At 36.8% G+C, this 27,133-nt stretch overlaps 1 protein-coding gene and 1 non-coding gene across 7 annotated transcripts in view; both read right to left on the bottom strand.

The window, feature by feature from the left end:
* MLIP (muscular LMNA interacting protein) overlaps positions 1–27,133 on the bottom strand; it is a 266,818-nt gene that overhangs the window by 117,960 nt on the left and 121,725 nt on the right. For 3 of the 6 annotated variants that reach the window (XM_004475365.4, XM_058306895.2, XM_004475366.5), the window contains exons 2-3: positions 9,230–9,385; positions 5,302–5,694 (exon numbers count right to left, since the gene is read on the bottom strand). In XM_004475365.4, coding sequence (XP_004475422.1) covers positions 5,302–5,694; positions 9,230–9,385 — 549 coding nt within the window. Of the gene's footprint in view, positions 1–5,301; positions 5,695–9,229; positions 9,386–13,232; positions 13,423–27,133 lie in introns of those variants that run through there. The other 3 variants (XM_071218524.1, XM_071218525.1, XM_004475367.4) reach the window with 2 other exon arrangements.
* On the bottom strand, positions 8,384–8,460 carry TRNAG-CCC (transfer RNA glycine (anticodon CCC)). Its single transcript has one exon. It is a non-coding gene; the product is annotated as a tRNA-Gly (tRNA).

Genomic DNA, 27,133 nt, shown 5'->3' with positions numbered 1-27,133 from the left:
CTGAATTAGTGAATACTGAGCTATTGCTCCTAGGGTAAATACAATATTAGGTTCCTATGAGCTATAGTCACAACATTTTTATCAACTGATCAATGCATAACCTTGTTTTACGTGTGTTTCTGTTTGAGGGCACCTTATTAACACTGTTAACTCATTAACATTGCACTCATACCCAATAGCACTATATCTCCTGCCAAAACAAAACTTACATAACACACATATTTTCTCCATAAGGCACATCACAGCTTTCTTGTACTTGGGAACACTAGACAGCACTTCAGCATGATGTATGGGGGCCATATTAAACAGCAAAATCATCCAACAAAAAGCACAAAAAAATGTGAAAAACGTGGCACTAAATATACCACAGAAAGGACAGTTATTTGTAGAAGGAGTGCTGAAACAAGAAGGTAGAGTATCACCTTGTTTGACTTCAGCTACAAACGTGCCCATCAGGCAACTCAAAGATTTCACCACTTATGCTTGTCCACAAGCACAGAAGTGCCATGAGTACAGAATCTGTGAATAATGAGGACAGACTATACCTCCTTTGGGTTAGTGGTACAAATTAATTTACCCAGAGGAAACAACAAGCCATCAGTCAGGAATTGTGAGGATTCTACCAGCCTCAGAGCAGAGCCTGGGACTTCACACTGATTCAGAAAAATTCTCCCAGCTATGTCTAGCGCCATTCACCATAGAAAGAGAAAGAAAATAAGAGGAGGGAATCATACATTCACTCTAAGCAAGAAGGGAAATGGAGAGGTGGCATTGGGAAACTCACTAGAAAAATGTTAAAAAAAAAAAAATCACTCATTCAAGGACTATGTACATCAATGAAAAGAATGAAGGCCTCAAGGAAGTTATTTGATTAAGAGGGTCCAATTAGAATCTAAGTAACTACCTGAATCATCTCTCACCTGCTTGGGCAAGTTCAGACTCCTTTTTTGTTTTCTTTGCAGTCAAGCCCCAGGTGTTTCTGCTCTAAATGCCAGTAAAGAGAGTCATCCAGCTAATGGTCATGTACAAATTACTACCTGGCATCATAATATAACATGCCATTCATTATTCAGGAACTACTTGTGGCATTCTAAGCTAGTCATCTCAGCAGTTAGTAGAATCAAACATGGAATTTTAACCTCCCAGCTTTTTTCAAGGCCTGCAACCTTCAAATTTCTGAGAACAAGAGCTAGAGATATTAGTTTTAGTAAGCAAAATACACAGCAGACAGCCAAGAACTATGAGGCAGGAATCTCTGCTCTCACACTCTATATTAGTTTTCTCTCAGGCAGGGACATGTCTAGTCCCTATTTATATCACAAGATCATAATAGAGTTAATGTGTGAAAGGGAGGATCATTCATTTATTCATTCCTTCATCCATCAAACATTTTCTAAGCACCTACAATGTTCCAAGCATTGTATTAGGTGATAAGAACCAGAAGGTAAGAAAAACTTTCCTCAAGTTGATCACAAATCTACTGGAAGTAGAGAGAGACACATAAAAGGATATTGTAATGCAATGTGTAATGCAATGAACAGGATATTTCATCACAAAATTGAAGCTCAGAATATAAGGAAGATTTTCATGTTTGGGACCCCATCCTCATAATTTGTTGTAATCCTTTCCCTTGGAGCCATGAAATCTAGGTACTTAATAAATATATATGCTAATATCCAAATTCTCCCACCATTTCATGTAAAATCCCAATTAGTGGTTCTGACTTCATTTCCCATGCCCTTTCCCCAGTTTGCACATCTAAGCTACACTTTAACAAATGTATTAAACATCTCTCTCCCAACATGTTCCTTACCCTGTGCCCAAAAACATGCTGCCAACTCAAACTTCTTAAATACAGTCTATACTTGCTCTTTTAAAGCAAGTAATTATTAAGAACCCACTATGGGCCAGGCACTGCCCCAGGCACTTTACATATATTATCTCATTTATCTTCACATCCAGGATGATATTATCACCCCATTTTAAAAATGAGGAAACTGAGTCCCATGATTTCAAGTGACTTACCCAGAAAAGTGAGTACGTTTTCTCTCTCAATTTTGTTACCCTATACCACCCCTCCCAGGCATGACCTCTCTGTCCTCTCACCCGCCATCCATTTCCCAACTCGATTTCTGGCCCCATCATTCCATTAACTCTATTCCCACTAAGATGATCAAATAACCTCCTCATTTCTAGATTCATTTGACTTCGAGGGCTCTACGTTATTTGAACCTGGTTTTCATTTACACTGTACACCCCTATTTTTGTTGGAAGTCCCTTTAGCTTTTTTTCATGAAATGCCTCTCTCCAACTTCTTTGTTCCCCTCTTTCAGTCTCTTTTGTTGGTTTCTCTTCCTTCACCTACCCATTATACTTGCTGTTCTCTGCCTTTCCTATGTTTTTATGTTCTACACTCTTTCTCTAAGTTAACAGCTCCACTCTCATAACTTCAACTTAAGTAGCAAATACTTCCAGTCTCCCATTTCATTCCTGTGTTCTAGATTCCTACTTCTAGCTCCTTCCTAGATTCAAGTTGATGTAAATTGATGTAAATTCTTTTATTAATTGATCTAAATGGATTTTTATTTAGCTGTTTATTTTAAATAGCAATTTCACTTTTTACTTCCATTAAAAATTTTTCAACTGTTTAGTGATTCTTTTAAAATAATGTGCTTTTACCTAAACATGCCACTTCAAAGAATGTATTTGGGGCTTCTAAACATTTGACACAAAACTTATATTGACTATGTTCAAGGTAAAATAGTAACTACTGTAGGAAACAGAAAAACATAAAATTTTAAGTTTAATAAAAATGAATTAAACATGAAATTTATCTGTAAGGACTTTACACTCTGCTAGGGGAAACAAGGTATTTACCTACGAATTGCAATTTAAGCTAGAATATGATAATTATTATAAAAGAAGTATAGGAAAAGGCTGTCAGATTTGTACTGACGGAGAGTTTGCTTCCACCTGAACCCTATCAAGGCAGATTTTATGAAGGAGTCAGTATCTGAGCTGGGGCTTCAAGCAGAATGTGAACTTTTGAAAATTTATTCTTCACATATCTTATTGAACTCAAAGTGCCAGGGTTGCAGAAACTAACAAGAGACAGTCCTTGATTTCAAGCTGCTCTCAGTCTAGTGGGAAGGAAAGTTAAAATCAATGATCACAACTGTGAACAAGGGTTTATAATGGAGATTTTCCAAAAAGTCTACAAAATATAAAGAAAATCACAAAGATGGAGTAGGAGCATGAACTCTTCCTCAAAGGTGGTATCTCTAGGAAGAGGTTCTACTTGAGCCTCAGTCAAAATGGAGCTGGAGAAAGGGAAAGAGAGTGTCACTCTAAGCAGAGGAATAAAGGGTCTGGTTATAGAAAGGCATGAAGTATGTACTTTGATGAGAATTCAGGATAGCTGAAGAAAAGAGATACAAGTCATAGCTTGGAAAGGGACTAAGTTATGGAAAGTTATGACTAAGTTATGGAAAAGGCAAAGGCCAGAATAAGAACTAAAGATATTTTTGGAAATAGTTTAGTACATTTTTGTTGAATAATTGATAGCATTAACTCATTGACAGCTCTATACATGGACCCATTTTTTCCAGATACATTCATAAATTCACTCCATTGACTGCATTTCTGAAAGAAAAACTGATGTTGTTGACATGAGGTAACCTGATCATGGGATGTTCTTTAGGTCTACATTGTATTAAACTTTGTAGACTGCCATCCTTGGTACTCTAGTCATCTCTCTAGTTTATATTTGTGGGTAACAGTCACATTATTTTTATTTTGTGATGAGATACTCTTCATCACTCTAATGGATTCTTACAGGAAATGGACATAGGAATAATGGCTGCTGCCCAAACATTTAAGGATCTTGTATTCCTCATTCCTCCATTACTGGTAATTATTATTTGCAGCCACTACTAATGAATTAGGTTGATCTTTGACTTTGTATTTGGAGCTTTGATACCATGAACTATAACTTACTCCAAAATAATCTTTTTTTTTTTTTAACAAAAGATTCTAGTCTCAGGAAGCAGATGTAGCTCAAGTGATGGAGTGCCTGCTTCCCATGTATGAGGTCCTGGGTTTGATTCCAGTCTAGTCCTGTCTCTAGTTTGACCTCTATATATGTGGTCACATGAAAAATATAATGAATAGCTAGCTCAGTAGGAAAATAGTCTATCAATTTAAGAAAAGGACCCCAACATTGCTTCATTAAGATTATTTTTCTTTTTTTACTTCAAAAGGGACACATTAAATTAACCTCTACTGAAAAAGCAATCCCCACATCTTCCCCTTGGCTATTCCATCATCTGTCCAGAAGCAAGAAAGAGAAGTTTAAGCCTGATTATCACAGCTGACTGTTAATACCTTTAATTATAATTATAAGGTTAGAATATCTCAGTACCAACTCATGCTCATTGTCAAGACGTTAGCAATCCACATCCCCTACCTACTGCCTAAGCCAACCTCTACATTCCTGACATTGTAGGTCTTGTCAAAATCACCTAATAATTCATTACACCAAATAGCTAGTCAATGGCAAAATTTTCCTGTATTTTTTTTCAAAATGCCTCTCTATTCCCCACCTTTTTTCTTGCCCCCAGAGATGTGGGTCTTCTGCAACATAGGCTCTCCACTTTGAAGGAACCATTCAATCTTGTTGTTAAGTCTTGGGGTGGGATCTTCTCCCTACTTCTCTGAGTCCAGCCCCACTCTGGTGACTTCCAGGACCACATCAAATCAGGTATGTAACCCCTCCCAGGGCAAAATTATTTCCCTTACATGTTCTTATTTCCTAGTTTATTCTTATACTACTCTTTTACTAGAGTGACATCAATGAATCTACATCTAATATCCACGTGATGTCTTCTCACTGGATCCTTCTTATACTTCAAATATGCATCTAGATACACCCAGCTCACCAAGATCTCTCTCCTGACTAAAGAGACTCCTTCTCCAAGAATTGTTCAAAAAGAAGAGTTACTACTTCCCCAAATCCTCTACAGCTAAATGTGTAAGTAAATGTTTCTGTTCAGCCAGTTTCACAACATAATTACATTATCTTTTTTACCTTTTGAATGTATTATCTGTGATTACACTGTGATGAGATATGGTCCTGGGATTTGGCTTGTTAATGTATTTTTTCTTTAAGAGTTTTGTATGTATTAAATTGGAAGATCTTTGCAGACAGCCCAGGATAAAGGGTATTTAAGACTTGGCTTTTATACATATATATATATATATATATATATATTTTTTTTTTAATGGCTAGAAGACAAAACTTACCTTCCCATGCTTTTGCTGAGAGGTGGTTCCATGAAGCATTTCAGAATGTGATGGGGCCTGGAGATCAGTCCCCCGTGTTTTGGGACGCACCACATCAGAGACCAGACTGGAGGAGATTGCGAGAGAATTGGGTCGGGTGATTCCAGTGGCCCTAGCCCCCGGGGTGTCTTGGTCACCTTTTCTGCCTGTGGCTTCATCTTCCCCTTCTGAGTCCACAATATAGACATATTCAGCTTTGAAGAGGTCACTTTGCTGCATTCCTTGAGGCTCGTGTGCTTTAAATCCTCTTCCTCGTGAAATCTTTCCACTGACTTCTGAAGAACAAGTAAATAACCCTTGGTTTCTCTCTTGTTGGCTTTCAGCATTCAAGGTCAGGTAGTCATTGGAATTAGACTGAAAATGATGTAGAAAGGGAAAAGCATTGGCATTGGTTTGATAAATGCTTTTTTTTTTGGCATGTAAACTGAAAAGCTTCACCCAATTAATCTCCAAGGACAAGAGTTTTTAAAAATACATATTTAAAACGTCAGTTTGGCCTCAGAGAGCTTGAGTGGAAGTTAATGGTTTACTGTTACTGCCCACTGTTTGTCCTGGTCCAAGCCCAAGCAACTTGGGATTCATAACCAACATCAACAAACAAATGTAATTGACTCCAAATAAAATATGATCTAAAATATAGAAAAATTTTTCCATTAAGATATGTCCTGAAAGTGCAGATTTCATGAAATAAACAGGGATTGGTCAAGGATTCAGCTCAAAGTCAAGCAACCTGTATATCCTTACAAACTAGGGGAATAAGGAAATCTTACTGAAGAATTCTAAAATAAATCTCTCAAGTCAGAGAGGAAAAGCAAAATTGGAACAAAATGCATTGATATTCAGACAAAACAATCTAGACTAACTGGGAAGAACTCATGAACAGGACACCAAAATTTTTAGTACCAAGTATTATTTATTGTTATTTTAGATTTGTAATTCTAAATTTTTAGCCATCCAATCATCTATGAATACACAGATTATGAAGCCAGGACTAAGACAGCTTTACCAAACTACCAAGATTTTTCTTCCTTAAAATTGAAAGCAACAGTGTACACTAAAATTGTGTTTTAAAACCCAATTTCAATTTCCTGGTTTTGGTAACTATACAAAGGTCATTATTTTTCTTTCCTTTGCAACTCTTATTTTAATTTTTTATTTTTATTTTTAAGGGAGCTTTGGATTATATAAATACTACATCAAAAATATAGGGGATCCCCATATACCCCGCCCCTCCCCTCTCACACTTTCCCACATTAACAACATCTGTCATTAGTATGGTACATTTGTTACAACTGATGAACACGAAGCATTGATATTAACCATTGAATATAGTTTACATTATGGTTTACACTTTGTACCACATAATTTTATAGGTTTTGATAAAATGTATAATGACTTATATCCATCATTGCAATATCATGCAGATCGATTCCAATCTCAAAAATGCCTCCATGTTACACCTATTCTTCCCTTTCCCTCCCCTCAGAACCTCTGGTGACCACTGTCTATATATCAATGTTACAAGTTCTTCCATTAATAAAAAGATTATTAATGGTAGATAATAATAAGTCTACTTTAGTCCATAGTTGCATTTCCCCCTTATGCTTGTTTGTTCCTCAATCTTGAGGATTTGGGATGGTGATTTCCACTCTGCTTCCAACTGAGAGAGGCTTAGATCCCATGGGGCAGATGGATGGAACTGTCTTGCTTGCAGTTGCAGATACTCTCTGTTTCTAGGGATGGGCATTCCATCATTCCTCGTTAAATCTAAAATTATTTCAAAATAAAAAACTAAAGAAAACACTAAACAAACCAGCAAGTTCAACTCTGGTGGTCAATTTAGTGTGTACTAATACATATATATGTATTGTCTGTGTGAAGACAAATTAGAAGTCAATCATTGATTAGATATAACTAAACTAAGGAGTTGATTCTGTATATCCATCCTATACTTTTCAGCTGACAATGATGATATAGTCAAGATAAAACAAACAAACAAAATCCTGGGATTAGGATTTCTCTGTCAGTGGTCATTTTGCATATTAAATTACAAGATCTTAACAAAACCCAAGGGCTAAGAAGTTTTAAATTTTAAAAAATAGAAGGATTCAAGGACAGGTTCTATATCATGAAGAGTATCAGAGTGTGTAAAAAGCTGGCAAAAATATACATTAACTGGTTTTTGTGAAACATTATGAAAGATCGAAAATAGCTTTCTCCCCTCCCCCTATGTCTTCTGTTCCTTTGCTCTGTTGTATTTTTTCCCAGCATTTTTCACTACATAAGTTTTTATTATATGTTTTCACTCTTTCATTGTCTGCCTCCCCATAAAAAATAAATCATATGTGAACATTTTTCCTAATGACATTTGAAGTTCCAGCCCCATAAATGCATATTATAACATAAAATGCATATTATATGTTCAATAAATAGTTGTTAAGCATATATATGAATACTTATTTACTACATTTTATTATACTATTGAAATGCTTACAAAATAAGAAGAAAATCTTTAACCTTTTGAAGGTATGGTTGTAAATATATCATTGCAATCAGCAAATGAGTACAATTATCTTAGAAAGCTGTGAAGGTATACAATAGATATTGATTCATTTATCTACAGTATTATATCTACAATATCACACCATTTGTAGGACCTAAAAACCAAAGATCCTAAGACTATATTGTATGTACTTGACTACTATTAGGGAGAAACTTCCTATAAATGCCTTATGTAGTATTCAGGATTCCTCTGAAATAATTTGCTCCTATTAGTCTTTGAAATAAGTTAACAGCATTGAAAATCCTAGGATCACAGATATATTGCTATCTTCTAGATAAAATGTTTTCACATAGACAAGGTGATTCAGATCATTTTATTGCTTCCCAGTTGGCTCAAGAATACCACACATTTCCCCCAGTCTCTTTTTTCTATTAAAAAAAATATATATTTTAAAGAGAAAATAAAATACCCATAATTTCATTATTGTAACAGAAGTCATTTTCAGGACTTTTTTTTTTCTTTTGTTTTTGTTTTTGTTTTAGGAGGTACTGGGGATTGAACCCAGGACCTCATACATGGGAAGCAGGCACTCAACCACTGAGCTACACTCATTCCCCTACTGGTTTGTTTTAATGCCACTTCCAGTTTTGGTCTCATTTTAGATAATTATTTGTTATTTATAATCTGGGTATAAATATAATTATATAGTTTACTTTATCAGTTAATATAATAAGGCTAATATTTTCCATGGAATTACATAATTACTCTAATTATAACTTTGTCAAGAGATGTTTCCCTCTGCTTGTTAGATATAGGTTGTTTTTAATTTTTCCTAATTATTTTCTGATACAATATTGTTCTTCCTCAGTACTCTTTCCTTGGGTCATAGTTCAAAGAAAGTTTATGAACAGTTTCATGACAGTGGATAAGGGTCTTCCACCGAAACTGTATAAATTTATTAGCAGCAAAGACTGAGTATGCCAATATCTCCACAACTGCCCCAACATTGGGTATTACATTTTTTAACATTGCTAATTTATTACATGTCCAAAAACACCTCATTGTTTATCTTGTACTTTCTTTTGAGATTAAATTTAAACTTCTGTAAAGTCCGTGTTTATTATCTTAAGAGTCATCTAGAGGAGCAGATGACCCAGGAGAAAAATGTATCACACAAATAGCACACAATAGGTCACCAACTGAAAAGGGTTGAGAATAATACATTAGAAGAACCTAGAGTTTAATAACATTTAGGCTCCAACCTTAGACTTCACAATCTTCTCACTTTAAGCACAGGAAATCAACATTCATACAAATTTCCAAGTTACTGTTGTGGACAATTTAATACAATTGTTTGAAATAACAAAAGAATATAAATAATCCTACCCTATTTACAGTTCCTGGATTCTTATCACTTGGTTCCTCAGGAATTTTAACAAGGAATTTAGAGGTGTCAGCCAACTGAGAGTGGGTTGGTAGTCTTCTGACAGTGGGGACAAATGTGAAGACCAGAGGTTTGGCAGCAGAATCACCAGAAGAGACCTATGAGATGTGTAATAAATAAGACTTTCAGTTTTGTGAAAGGTTTTATCTTGACCTTATTTCCTCTATACCATGATATTTATCTCATTCATTCTGAAAAATTGTCTATTATCCTGTGGTCATGTGTAGGGCTGCCAAAGAAAACAGCTATAAAAATAGTTATAGTGTATCAAAACCTTTTTTATGATACCATTTGCCAGAGAAAGCAATGCAACCCAAGGCAGATCCTGTTGTAGGGAATGGCAATAAAGCAGCAGGTTAGCAAGCTAATCAGATGGACTATTACAGGGCTTCTCCACCTCAGTAGGGTTCTCCCACATACAGCATCTGGTCTTCAGTTTTGAAATGAACTTTTGTCCATTGAACCCTTAGTTAGCAGGCTCAATTTATGGACCCATGGTCATCAAACATGCAGGGAACTTCTGACATTTTATCCTTAACAAGAATGTCAAGGTAAGGATTTAAAAATGAAATTATGCCTTTCTGGTCACCAGAATGCCAATGCTTATCTCAAGGATTCATTGAAACATAATTCTGTTAAGTATTTGCTTTTATTCTCTTTTATTCATTCAAACAAAATTTTGTTAAGTTTTTGCTGTGCAGCAAACATTCAGGAATTAAGGATTCAATGATGGATAGGAAACTGGCAATAGACTATGCACAAGCAGAATGAGAGTATGTACAGAATTCAAGGGGATCAATTCATGATGAGGGGTACCCACCCATCCTGGCTTGCTCTGTAAAAGGCAACACCTGAATGTTAAGTCCAAGTGGAGAGGAGGATAAGGCTATCCAAGACTGAGAAAACCAGATGAATGAAGACATGGAAAGAAATAGCAGCAAGATATGTATGAAGCTTGGACTTTGTCCTATTGACAATAGAGAATCATTAAAGCATTGAAGTTGGGCAATGACATAATCATATTAGAATTTTCTATAGATAATTCTAGTTTTAAAAGACACAAGGTTAGAGACAGGGACAAGAAACCAAGATTGAGGAGTAAATGGAAAAGGAGAAACAAGAGATAGTATTGGAGACATCTCTTTCAGGAAGTTTGAATGAAAAATGAAGAAAGGGGTGAGAATCACTACAGATGAAAGTATGACAAAGAAGGCAGTTTTATTAGTTTTTTTTTTCTCCAATGGAATAGACTTAAACATCTCTATAGACTAGGGTGTAAGGACCAATAACGGAAGGGAGGGATCAGAGCTGGATCAATGTCCTGAAAGAGGTAGAGGGAATAAGTTAGAGGAACAGAAGAAGGAACATGGTTTCCTTTGAGACTTGAAAGCATGAATTAAAATGTAGAAAAGCTTATGAATGTGGTGGAGTAGAAGAGGTGGTAGGAGTGGATGATGAGGGAAATCACTATTGACACTATCAATTTTATTGATAAAATCAGTCCGGTCTAGGCAGAGTAACACTGTCCCTCTGCTGCTTCCGGACCTCAGTCAGCAGCAATACAATGAAGCCTAGAGAAACCTGATCCTCATCTCCCTCAAGATAAGCCACCCCCTGCTGTCTTGGACCCCTAGATCCTTAACTCAGCATACCCTTTAACCCCATTCATGCCATCTCCATGAGAAGCTCAGGCCTCCAAGTCATCCCTCTATTCCTTTATACTATGCATCTCCCTTGTTTTCTTCCCATCTTGCACCTTTCTCCAATTCTTGAAACATTTTCACTATATACTTTCTGGGATTCAGTCGGTAATTGCAAAATTTCCCATATCCTTATGCTATTCTTGGAATATTTCCTTCACCTTCCAGTTCTAACTAAATCAGAATTTTTAAAAAAATTTTTAATAAAATAAAAGTCATTGATTATACAAAAAACAAAAACTTGACTATCCCTGAGGAGCCCTACTTCTCCCAAGGCTGACTTGATGGTAGGTATTTTCTTTCCACAGCCCCTATCCCTCTGCATCTAAAAGTAAGAGAGATGTTGTCCGTGCTCCTCTTTACAGTTTCCACACCATTATTCATCCTTCCTACCTAAAAACTTCCAGCTTTGAATCTCATGTCATGAGGTTCTACCTCTCATTACCCTTCCTTGTTTCAGTTATCTGTTTATGCAACTCAAACACTTTTCCCTAAAGACTTAGTTCCTAGTTCAGGGCTGCTCTCTCTGACATTATTCTTTTCACAATTGCTGGTTATTTGAATATCATTTGGCTAGGAAAGATAATTCTTTAGGAGTCAAGGAATAAGAAATGAAATTCTGACCTTGACCCCAGTTCTATAGGATTGCCCTTACCTCCCCATATGATGACTGTAGGTCTACCTTGGGTTCCATTCAGTAGAAATTTAAATACTGATATATAAAAGAGTTCAGTGTAGGTGTCCTGCTTTTTGTAATATATATAAACATTATTAACAGTAAATGTCTTTGCCTTCTAAGACATATACAATGACTAACATTTACTTTTCCAAAGCGTTGCACAATTTGCATAGTTCAATCTACTTAAATCTCTAAAACACACATATCTCCACCATTGATATACCATGAGCCATAGACATTCTAGAGGTGAATAGCTATAATTTTCATGACTAAATGGGAATAATTTATGAATGAAAACTGATGCTCTAAAATAAGATGTACTTTTATAACATATGAATTTCTAAAAACCGCATGTTGACAATTGAGGCTAGTGAAAAGAAGTAAAATGATTTCCTTCTAATTTATTATATTTTCATTCAGAAACATCCATATCCTGCATAAAATTTCTTTACCCATGCAAGAGAACACTTTCCAATTTTAGCTGGACCAATACATGATTTCATTCAAGAATAAAACAAAAGAAAAGAAAAACTAACAGAACTAAAGACATATTTCTTCCTGTGTTATGGTTGGAATAAAGGATGAGGGATAAATTCCTGTCCTCACACATAGCCTCAGAAGAGCAATCACAAAAAGGGCAATAGCTTGGTATTCACTTTTAAGCTAGCAGTACAATGTTAGCGTGAGGCCCTTTTCACCTTCCCTACCTAGCATCATCTTATCTCACTAAGGATCTAATATTTATTTGCAAATAATTACAATTGGAGGACAATTTGAAATTTTACTAGCCACACTGTGCAACGTTCAGATGAAGAGACACATGTTAGTAAGTAGGGTGTTGAATCCCTTATTCAGAAAAGAAAAAAACATTTGCTGTTTTACTGCATACTGTGGCCAAGTTCCAATGGAGCCCAGAAATGAATTGCTATGGTGATGAAAAATCATTTCCACACAAAGCAGAAACAGATGCATGTTAATAGCATTGCACATGTTAAATGCCAATTAACACTTTCAGTTGTCAATGCTGTTTAAACATTTTAGTTCCTATCCTTAGGACATTATTTTAATAATGGAAATTAAAGTTGAAAGGATTAAAATATTTTCCTAAATATAGCTTGCCATGCTTGACACCTCTAAGGCTGTCACCTTTTTACCGGACAGCCTAATAATAATTTGAGAAATTGTTTTTCCCCCATGCCACGCAAGCTAACTGCTCCTCTGCTCAGTTTGAGGCTGTACCGCCTTCATTTCTTGTATTTCCCTAAAAGTTCTCTCCCTTCCGATGTTGACACCCACACTAACAGATGGCCGCTAGCCTCCTAAGAAGAGATATTTCAGGGTGCCTTAACATTAACACTATGCCAAGGGCAGTCCAGTAAGCAATTGTTTTGTCCTTATCAGCTCACCCTATTCACTAACAGCTAGATAACATTATATTTTGCTATACAGTCGAATTTATCTGCACTCCAGCAGCTCTCCCTTAAGCCCTCTTGCAGCAAACACCACCAGCACAGTGCACTGCCTTTAAAAGTTATTGAAAGCATTTAAGGAAAGACTTCCTTTTACCTGGGGTGTGGTCTGAATGCTCCCTGCTAAGATGCACTGGTTCATTTGGAAGTAATTGTTCCCGCAGTCACTCAGAAGCCCCTGTTCTGGAAGCATTGATTCATCACATAAGGGAGTGAGCAAACCACTGACTGAGGTGGGAAGGGAGCCTCTCACTAAGACAACACACACACTCACACGGAAAAAAAGGAATTCTAAAAAGAGGTAGAATGGAATCCTCCCTAAATTGGAAAATTTCATCGCCTCTACAGAGTAGATTTATGTTCAGATAATTTTTAGATTTGGAACTTCATGAGAGGTCATATTGACTGCTGAAATGAAATCAGGAGAAGTGGGGGGAAAAAATCCACCTATATGCGTTTGCCCTCTTTTCTTTTCATGCAAGTATTCCAATTATACATTTTGTGAAAGGAAGAGAGCAGACAGATTGTGCAGCAATGAGAGGCTGATTGAGAGGCTCCAGCATCTGTCAATCTCGATGATCAGTTGGTCACAGTCGCAGAGAGCATTTAGAGGTACCACTACGTTCGAACACTATTTCTAAAAAAAGAACTAGAAAATACATAGAGATCTTGTTTTTGAAAAAAAAAAAATCAGTAACTTTAATTATCGGTCCTTGGCATATAAATAGCAAGCAATGACAAAGGAGCATCTGTAGTGACTGAAGTTTTGCTACTTAACGAAATTAGCTCTAAAATAAAATAGCTCTTGCAATCAGATTTTTGTCAAAACAAAATTCCATTCCAGGGTTCCTAGAAGATAGTGAGTGTCCTGACGAAAGACAAATCAACCTCATAACTTCACATGTGAAATTGATTAGAGTCTTCGGGTCTCAGTGTTTCTATTTTTCTATTTTCTAAGTATTGATTTTTCTCCAACTCTGTGATATTTATATTTGGATTTTGGCAATGAAAGATGTTGTGTCTCCAGGGCTCTGTATAGATCAAATGCTATAGGAAGGAATGAAGGTTTTATTTTAGGGACCTAGATTATGCCTCTTAACATTTTCAGTATTATTCAAAATCTGAATTTGTGGATATTCTGTGAGTGAAGTAATTGTCAAAATGAAACTGCTCTAAACTCTACATCATGAACTAGAAAATTATCTAAATTTCTGAATAGAAATATTATATCATAGCCCTAAACAACTTGCTACCTTCTATGCTATATATATTTACAGATACTCAAAAAAGACTATAATGTCCTCTTTGTCCTCCAGGAACTCTTAACCTAAGTAAGAATAAAAACTAGGTATATAAATAAGAGATACAAAGAAAACAATCCATAGCACAGTCCTTCTCTAACTTTATTGCACATAAAAACCATTTGGGGAATCTTGGTAAAATGCAGATTATGATTCAGGAGATCTGAGGGGAGGCTGCAGAGACTGCATTTCCAACAAGCTTCCAGCTGGTGCTTTGCTGCTGGTCTTTCATGCTTTGAGTAACTAAAATTTAGAAGAATTTCTGAGGGGGTTGAAATCACAGCCACCCGAGTAATTCACGGAGAAGGTGGCATTGGAGCTGCCCTTGGAAGGAGCATGGGGCTATGAAGGTGGGATAGAATAGCACTTACTTAGAAGAGAGAGAAAACCCTGAGCGAGGGCACCATCAGAACAGCAAGTGAAGGGACTGGCCTGTTGGTTGCCAGGACAGGACTGGAGCTAGATGGTCCTGGAATTGGGCACTGCCCTGCCACTCCCTGGCTGTGGGACCTCAGGAAGTTCATTGAACCTCTCACAGACTCAGTCTTCTCACTTGGGATATGTGAATAATAATAGTGTTTATTTCACAGGGTGTTTGCGAGGATTACAATTAAATCTGGCCTACAAAGACTTAGACCTGTTCAGGCAAACACTTCATATATGTTACTCCTGTCAGTATTATTGTTACTCAGTTTGATATATAACATCAATGAGAATAAAGGCAAATAAGACTAGAAAAGTGGCAGCAGACTTGGCGCAGTGGTTAAGGTGTCTGTCTACCACATGGGAGGTCGGCGGTTCAAACCCTGGGTCTCCTTGACTCCTGTGGAGCTGGCCCATGCGCAGTGCTGATGCGCGCAAGGAGTGCTGTGCCACACGAGGGTGTCCCCCGCGTAGGGGAGCCCCACACACAAGGAGTGCACCCCATAAGGAGAGCCACCCAGTGCGAAAGAAAGACAGCCTGCCCAGGAATGGCATTGCACACACGGAGAGCTGACACAACAAGATGATGCAACAAAAAGAAACACAGATTCCCATGCCGCTGACAACAACAGAAGCAGACAAAAGAAGACACAGCAAAATAGACACAGAGAACAGACAACCGGGGTGGGGGGAAGGAGAGAGAAATAAAGAAATAAATCTAAAAAAAAAAAGACTAGAAAAGCAAATTAGGTCCAGATCATCAAAGATCTTAATTAAAGTATTTTAATTTTATTCAGTGGGAAATAGGGGGTGTGTGGGGGAAGAGGGGTAAAAACAATCAAAATATCAAAGGGTAGCATTAATAAATATTAATGGTCACTCTTCTCTCAAATTTCAGGTATGTGGCTCCCTAAGGGGAATGGGAGTTTTTTTCAGTGACTCAATCAGTTTATTCTACATGGATTCAAACAATTATGAAGCTCTTCTCTATGCTATTCTATCATTCCCCCTCAGATCTTTTCTTTCCCTCAATCTCTTCCTCAAATATAAAGCAATATTTAGGCAAGCTGGTACAGTTAAATTTGGAAGAGAAGATTATTTCAGTCCTACCATTTGCTTTACTGAAATGCTTCCTTGAATCATTTTACATGAAAATCAATTAAATTTATCTATTATTTTGCTATTTAGCACTGTCTTATGGGCAACTTTTCACTAACAATTTCTTTCCTTTGTTTTATTAATTAATAATTATTGATTTTAAAAGGAGAAATCATAATTTTGAGCTAAAAAAGAACATAATGGTCATGCATTGCAACAGCATGCTTTGGCCAACTGGTTAGTAACAACATATAGCCTCAAATACACACGTATTTGGGACAATTTCTATAGAAAGCATTCTCATTTGAATAGTAAGTGATGGTATCCAATGGAAATAACGGTCTCCAGTCTTGAATGATGCAAGAGCTTATAATTACTTACACTGGATGGTGAAGAGAGAAAAGGAGATTCCATCCTCCAATTACAACCCCTTTTCTTATGGACAACAAGTGCCATTTTCCCTAGAGTCTTCCTAAGACCCTTAAACGTTTTATAAATACAAAATTTTTAAATGATTTCTCTCCCACTAAGGAACAGAAACTGCTCTGTTGAGTAGACTTTTTCCAAAAGAAAATATGGTTTGTTAAAATTTGCAACAGAATGGGCAATGCCACAATACCTTCATGCCAGAAGACCCTTAAAATATTTCTTTTAAAATAAACAATACAGAACAAATAGTCTTTGTTTGACATGGGAAACAAATTTGAGGGAAAAAATAAATTAGCAAAAATTTGCCAAGAAACATGTAAGCAATTAAATAGCTCTAGATGCCAAGACTATTCAGACGTCCATTTTTCTATCCTTAGGTCTTGGGCCTGACAAAAGAAGGTACTAGAAATCCCATTTATCTTAATAAACATGGGTTGAGTGCCAGGCACACCTCTAGGCTCTGGGAGATGTCAAGATAAAGGCTTGGACACTTTCTCAATAAGTCTTACAGTCTCATGACGAAAACACCTTCACAAGTGATGCCAGTGAAGAATGAAATTAGGGGAGAGTGAAAGGCAGTGGACTGAGTGTCAGCTGCATAGGGAGTGGTCTTGGGCTTTGTTCAGTGACTTTTCACTTTGGTTTCTGCAGAGATGCTATTCTACTTCTGGTGTCTGATGTTGGGGCACTTCTAATTCCATTTCAGACCTGAGTCATGTTTTCCTTTTGAAGATGGGAGTTACCATGAATTTAGATCTGTATTCTGGGTATCAAATGACTCTGTGGATCCCAACAAGTAATACCCAATGCACATACTCAAAATTGGATTTAAGATATTTAAAGTTAACCCTTTTTTCTTAACAAACGTGCATGATATTTCATCACAGATTAAATTTGGCCTCATCTGTCTTTGACTCTGGCTTCTTTTCCTGTTACTGCTTATAGACTCTCTTCTCCTTGGGTTATCCTTCCAGTTAAAAAGGCTATCAGTAGCCCTTCTTAATTAAAGGAAACCAGAAGCTTCAAAGAATTGAAGAATACCTAGTACCTGAGTCTGTTTCTTTGATATAAGTAGGTATTCCAAAGAAATTAATAAACCTCGAACATGGTAGAATTTGGCAAGGGAATATAGACAACAATAAGAAACACTTATCTATCAGGAATACGTGTCTGTGGATCACTCTTTCTCTTTTGAATGACTTTCCCCATTTCATTTGTTGTACTTCATTTCTTCTTGGTCCTCTTCCTAGTCTCTGGACGTACCTTTCAGTCTACTTAATGCCACCTGACCCTAAGATTTGATGTACCCCAGAGGTCACTCTGTATGTCATCTCGTTCAGTTCCATAGGCTAATATAGCATTTTCAAACCAGTGAGCCCCAAATATGTATCCCTAGCTTGGACTACTCTCCTGGATAGTACTCTCATACTTCCAACTGACATCAATACTTGGATATCTCACAGACATCTAAAATTTAATATAACCTGAACTGAATTACTTCTCCTGAAACTGTTGCCTACCCTCTAAACCTTCCCCACCTCAGCATATATTATCTACATATTTCTAGTTGCTTGGGCCAAAAATTGTCTGTTTATATTGACTTTTCTTGATTTCTCACAATTCCCCATTAATACATCAATAAATCCTGCGAGCCCTGCCTTCAGAAGATATCAAAATATGAACGTGCCTCACTACCTCTACTTCTAACACCCTAATAGTCAAACCTACCATTGTCTTCTTTCTGAATTATTGCCTCTTAACAATTCTCCCTGCTTCCACTTTGCCTCCTATAAATGATGCTCTGATAAGCCATCCATTTCCCTCCTCACAACTGAAGGACTTAATCCTCAGCTGCTGGGAGTACCATGACAGCATTCAGCTGTCAGTCCTCTCCAGGAGTTGCTCTCAGCTGAATAAATCTCCCTGCCCAATGCCATTCTGATGGCTAGCCAATGCATCTGTACAAAGACCTGGCACTCCCACTCCAATTTGGGACAATTCTAAAAGGCAATCCCAATTAAGGCTTTTGTTTAGATTTCATTGCAGCCAGATTTCTCCTTTTGCCTCATCCTACTCCCTCCCCATCTCCCACAGGTGCTGCCTCTAAGTGCACTCCCTAATAAACTTCCTGCATGCTAATGTCCATCTCAGAGTTTGCTTCCTAGTAAACCAATCTGTCACATACTCCTACCATTAATTTCCACACAGAAACAAGATTGAGCCTTTTCAAACAGAAGTCAGACTATGTGAAACTCTCTGAAAAATCCACTAATGACTTTGCTTGTCACCCAGAGTAAAAGCCAAAGCCCTTTTTTCAACATATTATTAAAGCATACAATTCATCCAAAGCATGCAATAATGGTATTTGATATAATCAAATAGTTGTACACTCATCACTTCAGTCATCATTAGAGCATTTTCATTATTTCAAAGTAATAATAAACAAAAACAGAAAAACAAACAAGAAAATTCCTCACCTCTCAATCTCTCTCTGCTTCCCCTGCTATGCATAGCTGCTATTTCTGGCTGTTCTTGCACAAATACTTATTTATGTATTAAGCAGTTTTATTGAGATATATTCACATACCATATGATCTACCCAAAGTATATAATCAATGGCTTTTAGTATGATCACAATGTTGTACATTCATCATCTCAAAAATTTTAAAATAATTTCATTATTCCAAAAAGAAAGACTGCAATCTCCTTAGCATTCTTTCCTCAGTCCCACATAACCCCTAATCAAACTTCAACCTTGTAAATTGATTTATATTTACATTTTATATAAATGGAATCATACAATGTGTAGTACTCTGTGTCTGGTCTCCTTCACTTAGTATGATGGGTTGTTTTTTCTTTGTTTGATATTAACATTTTGTAATATTAACCTAAATTTGTTCAGCTTCAAAAAAAATGTCTTCTGTATACAATTTTGCCCATATTCATATTTCACATAATATATTTATATTTCACCTAATATATTTACTTCATAATAGAGCAATCATACAATATTTGTCCTTTTTTTGTCTGACTTGCTTCACTCAATCAAAGAGAAAGAGAAAGCAGCAAAGCAATACATACAAGGGAAAATCAATGAAATTAAGTGCCGACCTCTCATCAGAAACCATGGAGGAGAAAAGAAACTGGTATGATGTATTTAAGGTAATGAAATAGAAAAGCTACCAGTCAAGAATTCTGTATTTGGCAAAGCTGCCCTTCAGAAATGAAGGGGAGTTCAAAGTCTTCACAGACAAACAAAAACTGACAGAATATGTCACCAAAAGACCAGAATTACAAAAGATACTAAAGGGAGTGCTGCTGCATGAAAGGAAAAAAAAACAAGAGCAAGAGACTTGGAGAAGAGTATAGAAATGAAGATTATTAGAAAGGATAAATTAAAGGATAAAAAGATAGACAATAGTGCAATAAAACACAGAAGCCAAAGGTCAAAATGGATGAAGTAAGTAACGCCTTCACAGTAATAACAGTAAATGGTAATGGCTTGAACTCCCCAATCAAAAGACATAGACTGATGGGATGGATAAAATTATAAGTTATCTACATGTTGTCCACAAGAGACTCATCTCAGGCATAAGGGCACAACAAGGTTAAAAGTGAAAGGTTGGAAAAAGATATTCCACATAAAAAGATATTCCCAAAAACGAGCTGGAGTAAAGAAACTAATATGAGACAAAACAGATTTTAAATGTTAAACTTTTATAAGGAATAAAATAGATCATTATATATTAATAAGTGGGGCAATTCAACAAAAAGAAATAACTATGCTAATCTCCCAAGATACATGAGGCACACATAGGCAAAGCTGAAGGCAGAAATAGATGTCTCTGTAATAATAGGTGGAGACTTCAATACACCACTCTCCGTATTGGACAGAACATCTGGACAGACAAATAAAGAAATGGAGAGCTTGAATAATATGATAAATGAATTAGACCTAAAAAGCATCTACAGAGCATTACACCCTGAAACAGCAGGATATCCATTATTTTCAAGTGCTCATGGATCCTTCTCCAAGATAGGCCATATGTTGGATCACAAAACAAGTCTCAATAAATTTAAAATGATTTAAATTATACAAAACATTTTCTCTGATCACAATGGAATGGCACTAGAGCTCAACAGTGGACAGTAAAAGGGAAAAATCATAAATATATGGAGATTAAAAAACCCATCAAAGTCTTTTTAATGCCTACACAACCTGACATGATCTGGTCCCTACCACTGTCCTCTTTGCTCACTTGTTGCCAGCCACACTGACCTTTGCATGTTCCTGGAAATATGCTAAATCCACTTCCTCAAGTAATGGACCCCTCAAATGTTACATTATCAGGAAAACATCCCTTACCACCCTACAGAAAATTGTAACCCTTGCCAGCATCCTCTATCTATCGCTCTTACTCTGTTTTATTTTTTTCCAGAGCACTTACCCATCTTTTTTTTCTAAGATTTTTTTTTCTCTCCCCATCCCCCCCAGCCCAGTTGTCTGCTCTCTTGTGTCCATTCACTGTGTGTTCTTCTGTGTCAGTTTGTATTCTTGTCAGTGGCATTGGGAATCTGTGTCTCTCTTTTTGTTGTTGTTGCATCATCTTGCTGCATCAGCTCTCCATGTGTGTGGCGCCACTCCTGGGCAGGATGGGCTTTCTTTTGCCCCGGGTGGCTCTCCTTACAGGGCGCACTCTTTGCAGGTGGGGCTCCTCTATGCGGGGGACACCCCTGCATGGCATGGCACTCCTTATGCACATCAGCACTGCGTGTGGGCCAGCTCCCGTGGGTATGAACCGTGGACCTCCCATGTGGTAGGCAGACACTCTATCCATTGAGCCAAGTCATCTTCCTTACCTGATGCTTGTTTATCTGTTTTCCTTCAGAGGATTTTAATCTACATGAGGGCAAGGATTTTGTTTTGTTCAATGCTGTTTTGCTAGCACCTAGAATAGGGCCTGGAATGGAATAGCTACTCCATAAATATTTGTTGAATGAACTTCTTAACTGATGGTGAGCCCTTTGTTCATGGGCGTCTCAAACATATTTTCTTCTAATGGAAAGATAACAATTTTGGTAACCTTGGATTGATTGTCCATAAGAAAACAGAATCAGCCCAATGTTCTTAAGTTTCTCAGGTCCACTGGAATAGATATCACTGGGGTTTCTCTGGGGCTAAAGGAAGTAGCAAGATGGGCATAACCACAGTCACTACTTATGACTGTTACATATAAATATACCAAGGAAGAGATGATAAGCTGCTCAAAACCATGGAATGTCCAAACTAAATCAGAAGCAAGCAGATGAAGTAAGTTCTAGTTTCAGTTTTTCCATTAAAATAGCAGTAAGATCTTGGGTGAATCACAACTTTTCAGGAAAATTGTCTATAAAATAGGCATTTTAGATCAGTGTTACCTGAGATGGCTTCCTTAGAATACTAGCCTTGCAAGATGTATAGTGAGAAAGAATTTCTATGGTCAAATAAATGTAGGAATTTGTGCATTCCATATCCGCATTTGGAGGAATGTCACAGTCAAGAGACCTTTTAGGCTTGTTTAGCCCATAGTTTCTCACATTTCTTTGGCCACAAAACCCTTTGTTTGCACACTGTCATCCCACTCACAGTGTGAAATGCTGAACTGACTGATCCTAGAGACTTCTTTCTGTTGTAATAGTTGATGACAAGAGGGCAGTTTGGTCAAAAGAAAACTTGCATTGGGGAAATGCACTTGACTTTTAAAATTAGTAAAAAGTAGGCTTTATTTCTTGTCTATTGAAGCAAACATGGCAATTTGTTAGTGTTTGCTAAATCTGGGTGGTGTTTATAATTTTTATTTCTATAGGTTTAAATAATCTATGCTTAAAATAATAAAGGTAGTTTCCAATTTAATAAAGGAACTTTCCATGAAGTTACTAAAGGAAATGCTATTCATGGACTGGAATGGGAAGAGAATACAGTGAAATAGATGCACATCAGCAGTTATAAAGAAAGGATAAAGCAGTGATAGATATTCCAGGTGTACCAGCTATGAACTCAGTTGTGCCAACACTTCGTGAACAACCCATTTAGAGACACTAGGTATATAAATTGCATAAGTGGATAATGAATTGATCAAAATATCTTGAAATAGGCCCAAAGAGGTACAAATAAAGACTAGAGGAAACAGTTGGGGAGGAAGCACTTTATGTAATAGAAATGCTCAGAGGTTCCCACAGTGAATCATTTCTATTTACATTATAAAGGAAGATTAAATTTTGATACATAATACACCCCTAAAATCTTGTTTATAGGTGGATAGAGTAATGCTAGTATCTTCAGAGTTCATGCTGTAATTCCATAAAGGGAGATGACAAAATAGTATTCATTTCTAACATGACTGCTTATACAATATGATTTATATGCACTTTTTTTAAAAAAAGGGGGAATGGAAGCAACATCCTATTTATCTTCCTTACACATTTACATGTGAAAGACATGCTCTCAAAAAATCATCATATTCCACACATAAAAATTATGTATGTATTACTTAGTTTTGAAAATGATTTAAGAAAAGATTTGCTAGCCAGGCCCTGAGCCTCAACAGACTGGCAACTCCTACACTCTGGTTTATTGGACTTACCCCACTCAGCTAACATAGAGGTGAAGAGGGACAACCACCACACCAGGGAGCCAAGAGTGCCTACAACCGAAAGCAGGAGAATTGCATCCAGCACCCATGTGGAATCTAAGCCCCCTCTTGATAGAGATGTGAAGTGGACACAACCAAACCAAGGTCCACTATCTTTTAAAAAGCAATGCAAGGTGAATGAATGACTTGCTGCTCCCTCAGCTTGGGATGCTCCTCAGCCACCCTCTCCCCAGTTAAACTCCTCTTCACTCTGCTGAGCTCGGAGAAACTCACAGATTCCATGGTGAATCATTTTCATTTACATGATAAGACTAACACAAATTTTAACTCTTAATACACTTGTAAAGTCACTACCTAAAGAAGTTTTCCCCAACTCCCTGACTGGGTACCACCTCTTGTTGTGCACTACTTTAGCCCTTTGTACTTCTTCATATTTGCTTGCTATTAAAATTATATGATTATGTAGAGGATTCTTTACAATTTGAGGGTAAGCACCAGGAGCATGAGAAATTTCTCTGTTTTAGTCACCATTGTACCCTTCTAGAATAGAGCCTGTCACATAAGAGGGGGTCGATAAATGTTTATTAACTAAATGAATGGTGGTATGCATTCGTGCTACATGGGAGCAGGATTCAGAGAGGACAGGAGGGATTTCTGTCTCCAAGGAACAGGGTCTATAGTGAAATACGAGTGAGTGGATAACTATATAATTTTGTTGCTTTATAGATTTAGCACATATAAAAACCATAGCCCACACTGAATTCCGAAGCTGTGGAATACCCAGTAGATATGTGAGGAGTATATTCAGGAAATCAGCATCAAAGGGCCATGTGAGGGGCCAGAGTGTATGAAGAAAAATGGGAAAAACCATCTCCTGCCTGGATCACTTCTCCCACTCTCAGCAGCCCTGGCCATCTCAAACACCTCGCCCACTCACCCCAAGAGCAAACTTTATCCTGTGTATAATCCTTACAAATACCATTTAGAGATTGTTATGTGACCTTACTTTTTATACTTGACAGTCATCTCTTTTATTTCTCAAATTCAGCAAGAGATGCTTGTATGCTCATTATACAAGTAAGAAAAATGAGGCAGAGATTAAATACCTTGCTGGACTAGTATGCGATGCAATTGGATTTGAGCTCAGATCTGCCTAGCTCAAACCCCAGTTCTTGTTGGCTCTTATTTGCTCACCATTTCTGCCAACCTTATCTTAGAAATACTCATTTAGAGAAAAATGATAAGAAGGGTGGTAACTCAAAGTACATTACAATGCTGTAGTCAGCAAAGATTTTGTTTTTAACATTGTTCCTTCCTAGGAGAATTGTGATACACACTTTTCCCAAACCTCCAGCATTCAATCTTAAAATGTAGCTGAATGCCCAGACTTCACTTCTCATGGCTGTTGTTATCATACTGTTTCTATGTCAGTCCTACCTATAAAAGCAATTCGTGGTTATTGGAACATAAGTTTTAAAATGGAAGTGACCAATCACCAAAGAATACAATCATATTGTCACTGTATAAGTGCTCAAGCTATGTACCTTTCTATATGGATAGTACAACATTGGCACTGAAGGAAATTTTTGAATGACTAAATATGGCTATTCAGAAATATCTGAGTTAATATGTGATCTCTAAGTTGATGTTTTACACCATTAATGTATTAATTCTACTAATGGAAATAAAATGGAATTTGGAGTCAGAACCAGATTTAAATGATAAATCTGTTATTAACTATCTTGGCTTACTTAAACTCCATGAGCTTTAGTTTCTTCATCTGAAAAATGGGCATAGTGAAAATGTCAGAACCATATAGTATGGATGTGAAAGTTAAATTAAATTACATTAAACCTTATAGGGTGATGACATATAAGACCGCTGGTGTACAGCCCAGCCCATAATAGGCACCAAATAAATGTTAGTATATCCTTCTTTTTAGGATAGGTGAAATGTATGAGATTTAACAAAAATCTCTAATTGATAGGAAGATTAGAAAATTACTATGTTTACCTGCATGGTTTCCTCCTTTTCCTTCCCTTCATGGTTTCATTGCAAAGTGAAAAGGAAAGGAAGATTTTAAGTATCTTGACCTTTGTCTATGATCACCTTAAGATTCTTTATAAAATCTGTGACTCTTATCCACATTGCTAAAAACCTGATTCATCAAGCGTGGCAAGTTCATGGATTTTGCTCCATATCCTCTGAAATCAATCACCACTTAGAATGAAAATTTGTTTTGAATGAAGATGCATACACAATTGTAAAAGAAACCCTTAACCCTTTACTAGCATACACGCTGTTAAGTTAAAAAGTACATCATTTACGAACTGAAACGAGACTACATTACTACTACACAGAGGTGAAGGCATAAATCATGTGAGCTGGCTTGACGACCACTTCATTTGGTTTCTCAGGAAGCTATTTTAAACAACTCTTGGTCACCATTAAGTAAGCTGATATTTTACAGTTGTAGTCTTCTCGCTATAACAAAAGAACTTCATAAGAACCAAACTACGGATGCACATAGGACACAGTGAATTCTACTATCTGTAGCACAAAATCATGAGCCACTGAAATTCCAATAAGAAAGCACTGGTTCTAAAACCCTTACAGAGTTTCTTATTTAGCTAAGAAAATCCAGCAGAGGCTACAAGCAATTCATACTTATGATACCTATCAGAAATATTTCCCACCATTTCTTCTACTATACTCCATATTTTCCTAACAATGAATTTCTTTAATTTCCCCAAATGTTTCTAGGTTTGTTTGGTTTTTTTTTTCATGCTATTTCCCAAAGTACATTAGTCTGGAATGCACTTCTCTTTCCTACCTGTCAGAGTACAATTCCTAATGTTTAAGAACATCACTTCCACTATAAAACTTTGTCTGCTCCTTTATCCTCAAATGGAGGGTCCTCTATGCTCTTAGGGAATCTTCTCACTGAAATAACAAAATCAAAACAGAAACTACCCTTTATCATGCACTATTGAATATCTGGAGTTTTAAATACCTTGTTTCATTCCATGCTAGTGCTATTTTGGGTTAGGTAGGCATCTACATTGTATAGCTTATAAAATTTTGAAACTTCCTTATTTTAGGAATGAAAACATTGAAGTCAGAATGGCAGGGAATAAAAGAAAAAAATATGTATCACTTTTCAGTCTTTTGAAAGCACTTATCAGTATTAATAAAGCTGATTACCTGAGAAGGGCTAGGGACACCGCGCAGGCTGGCAATTTGTAAGTCTTAGATTCCAATATGCTGCCCATACTATACTGTGGGCAGCTATATACAACTTTTTTTTTTTCAAATCAACATGTGACCGTGTAGGACTTGACTGAACCTTCAAACTATGCGAAAATAAGTTCTAGAGGTTCTAAAGACATTCAGTTGAGCAGTCTGTAGGCATAAAGGAATTTGAAACACAAGAAATCATTGTTCCAGTGCACAATTATTAAGATGTTTTGCCATAAATTTAGAATGTCTTCTTTCTTTCTGGAGACATTTACTAAGGCCCATAATGTATCACTGCAATTCTCTCAATAAGCTTAACAGCAAAAATGCCAAGTATTTTCCTTCAGGATTGCAAATGTCATTTATATTTTTTTTAAATAGTAGCTAATTTTCCTTTAGAAACAGACTCTTCAAAAAGGATTTTTTAGGGAAAGAAGAACGGGTAATCACTGAGTACCTTTAACACTTCCTATAGCACAAGTCCTGAAAATGAGCCTGAGATTTTATCTCGGAGAAGCTCTGTGGGCTTTTGCCAATTCATTACTTTTTAAAAGAACCTTTGGACTTTCTGGACTACTAACCATGAACTCAGCAGCCAGACCGCTTGGGCTTGAATCCCAGTTCTGTTCCTCAATAACTGTATGACCTTGGACAGATTACTTACCCTCTCACTGCCTCAAGTTTCTCATCTGCAAAATGGAGCTAAAGAAAAAAAGTAGCTACTATAAAACTTCGTGGTTGTATCAATCACTACACAGAAAAGCCTTGAAACAGTGCCGGGCATATCCTAAGCATTCAATAAATGTTAGCTATTATTGCCATCTCTTACTGACAATAGGATTATTTGTTTTAACCAGTTCATCCACTATTTCTGACCT

Source organism: Dasypus novemcinctus, chromosome 11 (genome assembly GCF_030445035.2).
Source record: "Dasypus novemcinctus isolate mDasNov1 chromosome 11, mDasNov1.1.hap2, whole genome shotgun sequence".
Taxonomy (NCBI): Eukaryota; Metazoa; Chordata; class Mammalia; order Cingulata; family Dasypodidae; genus Dasypus; species Dasypus novemcinctus.
This window is presented reverse-complemented; position numbering and strand designations above follow the sequence as displayed.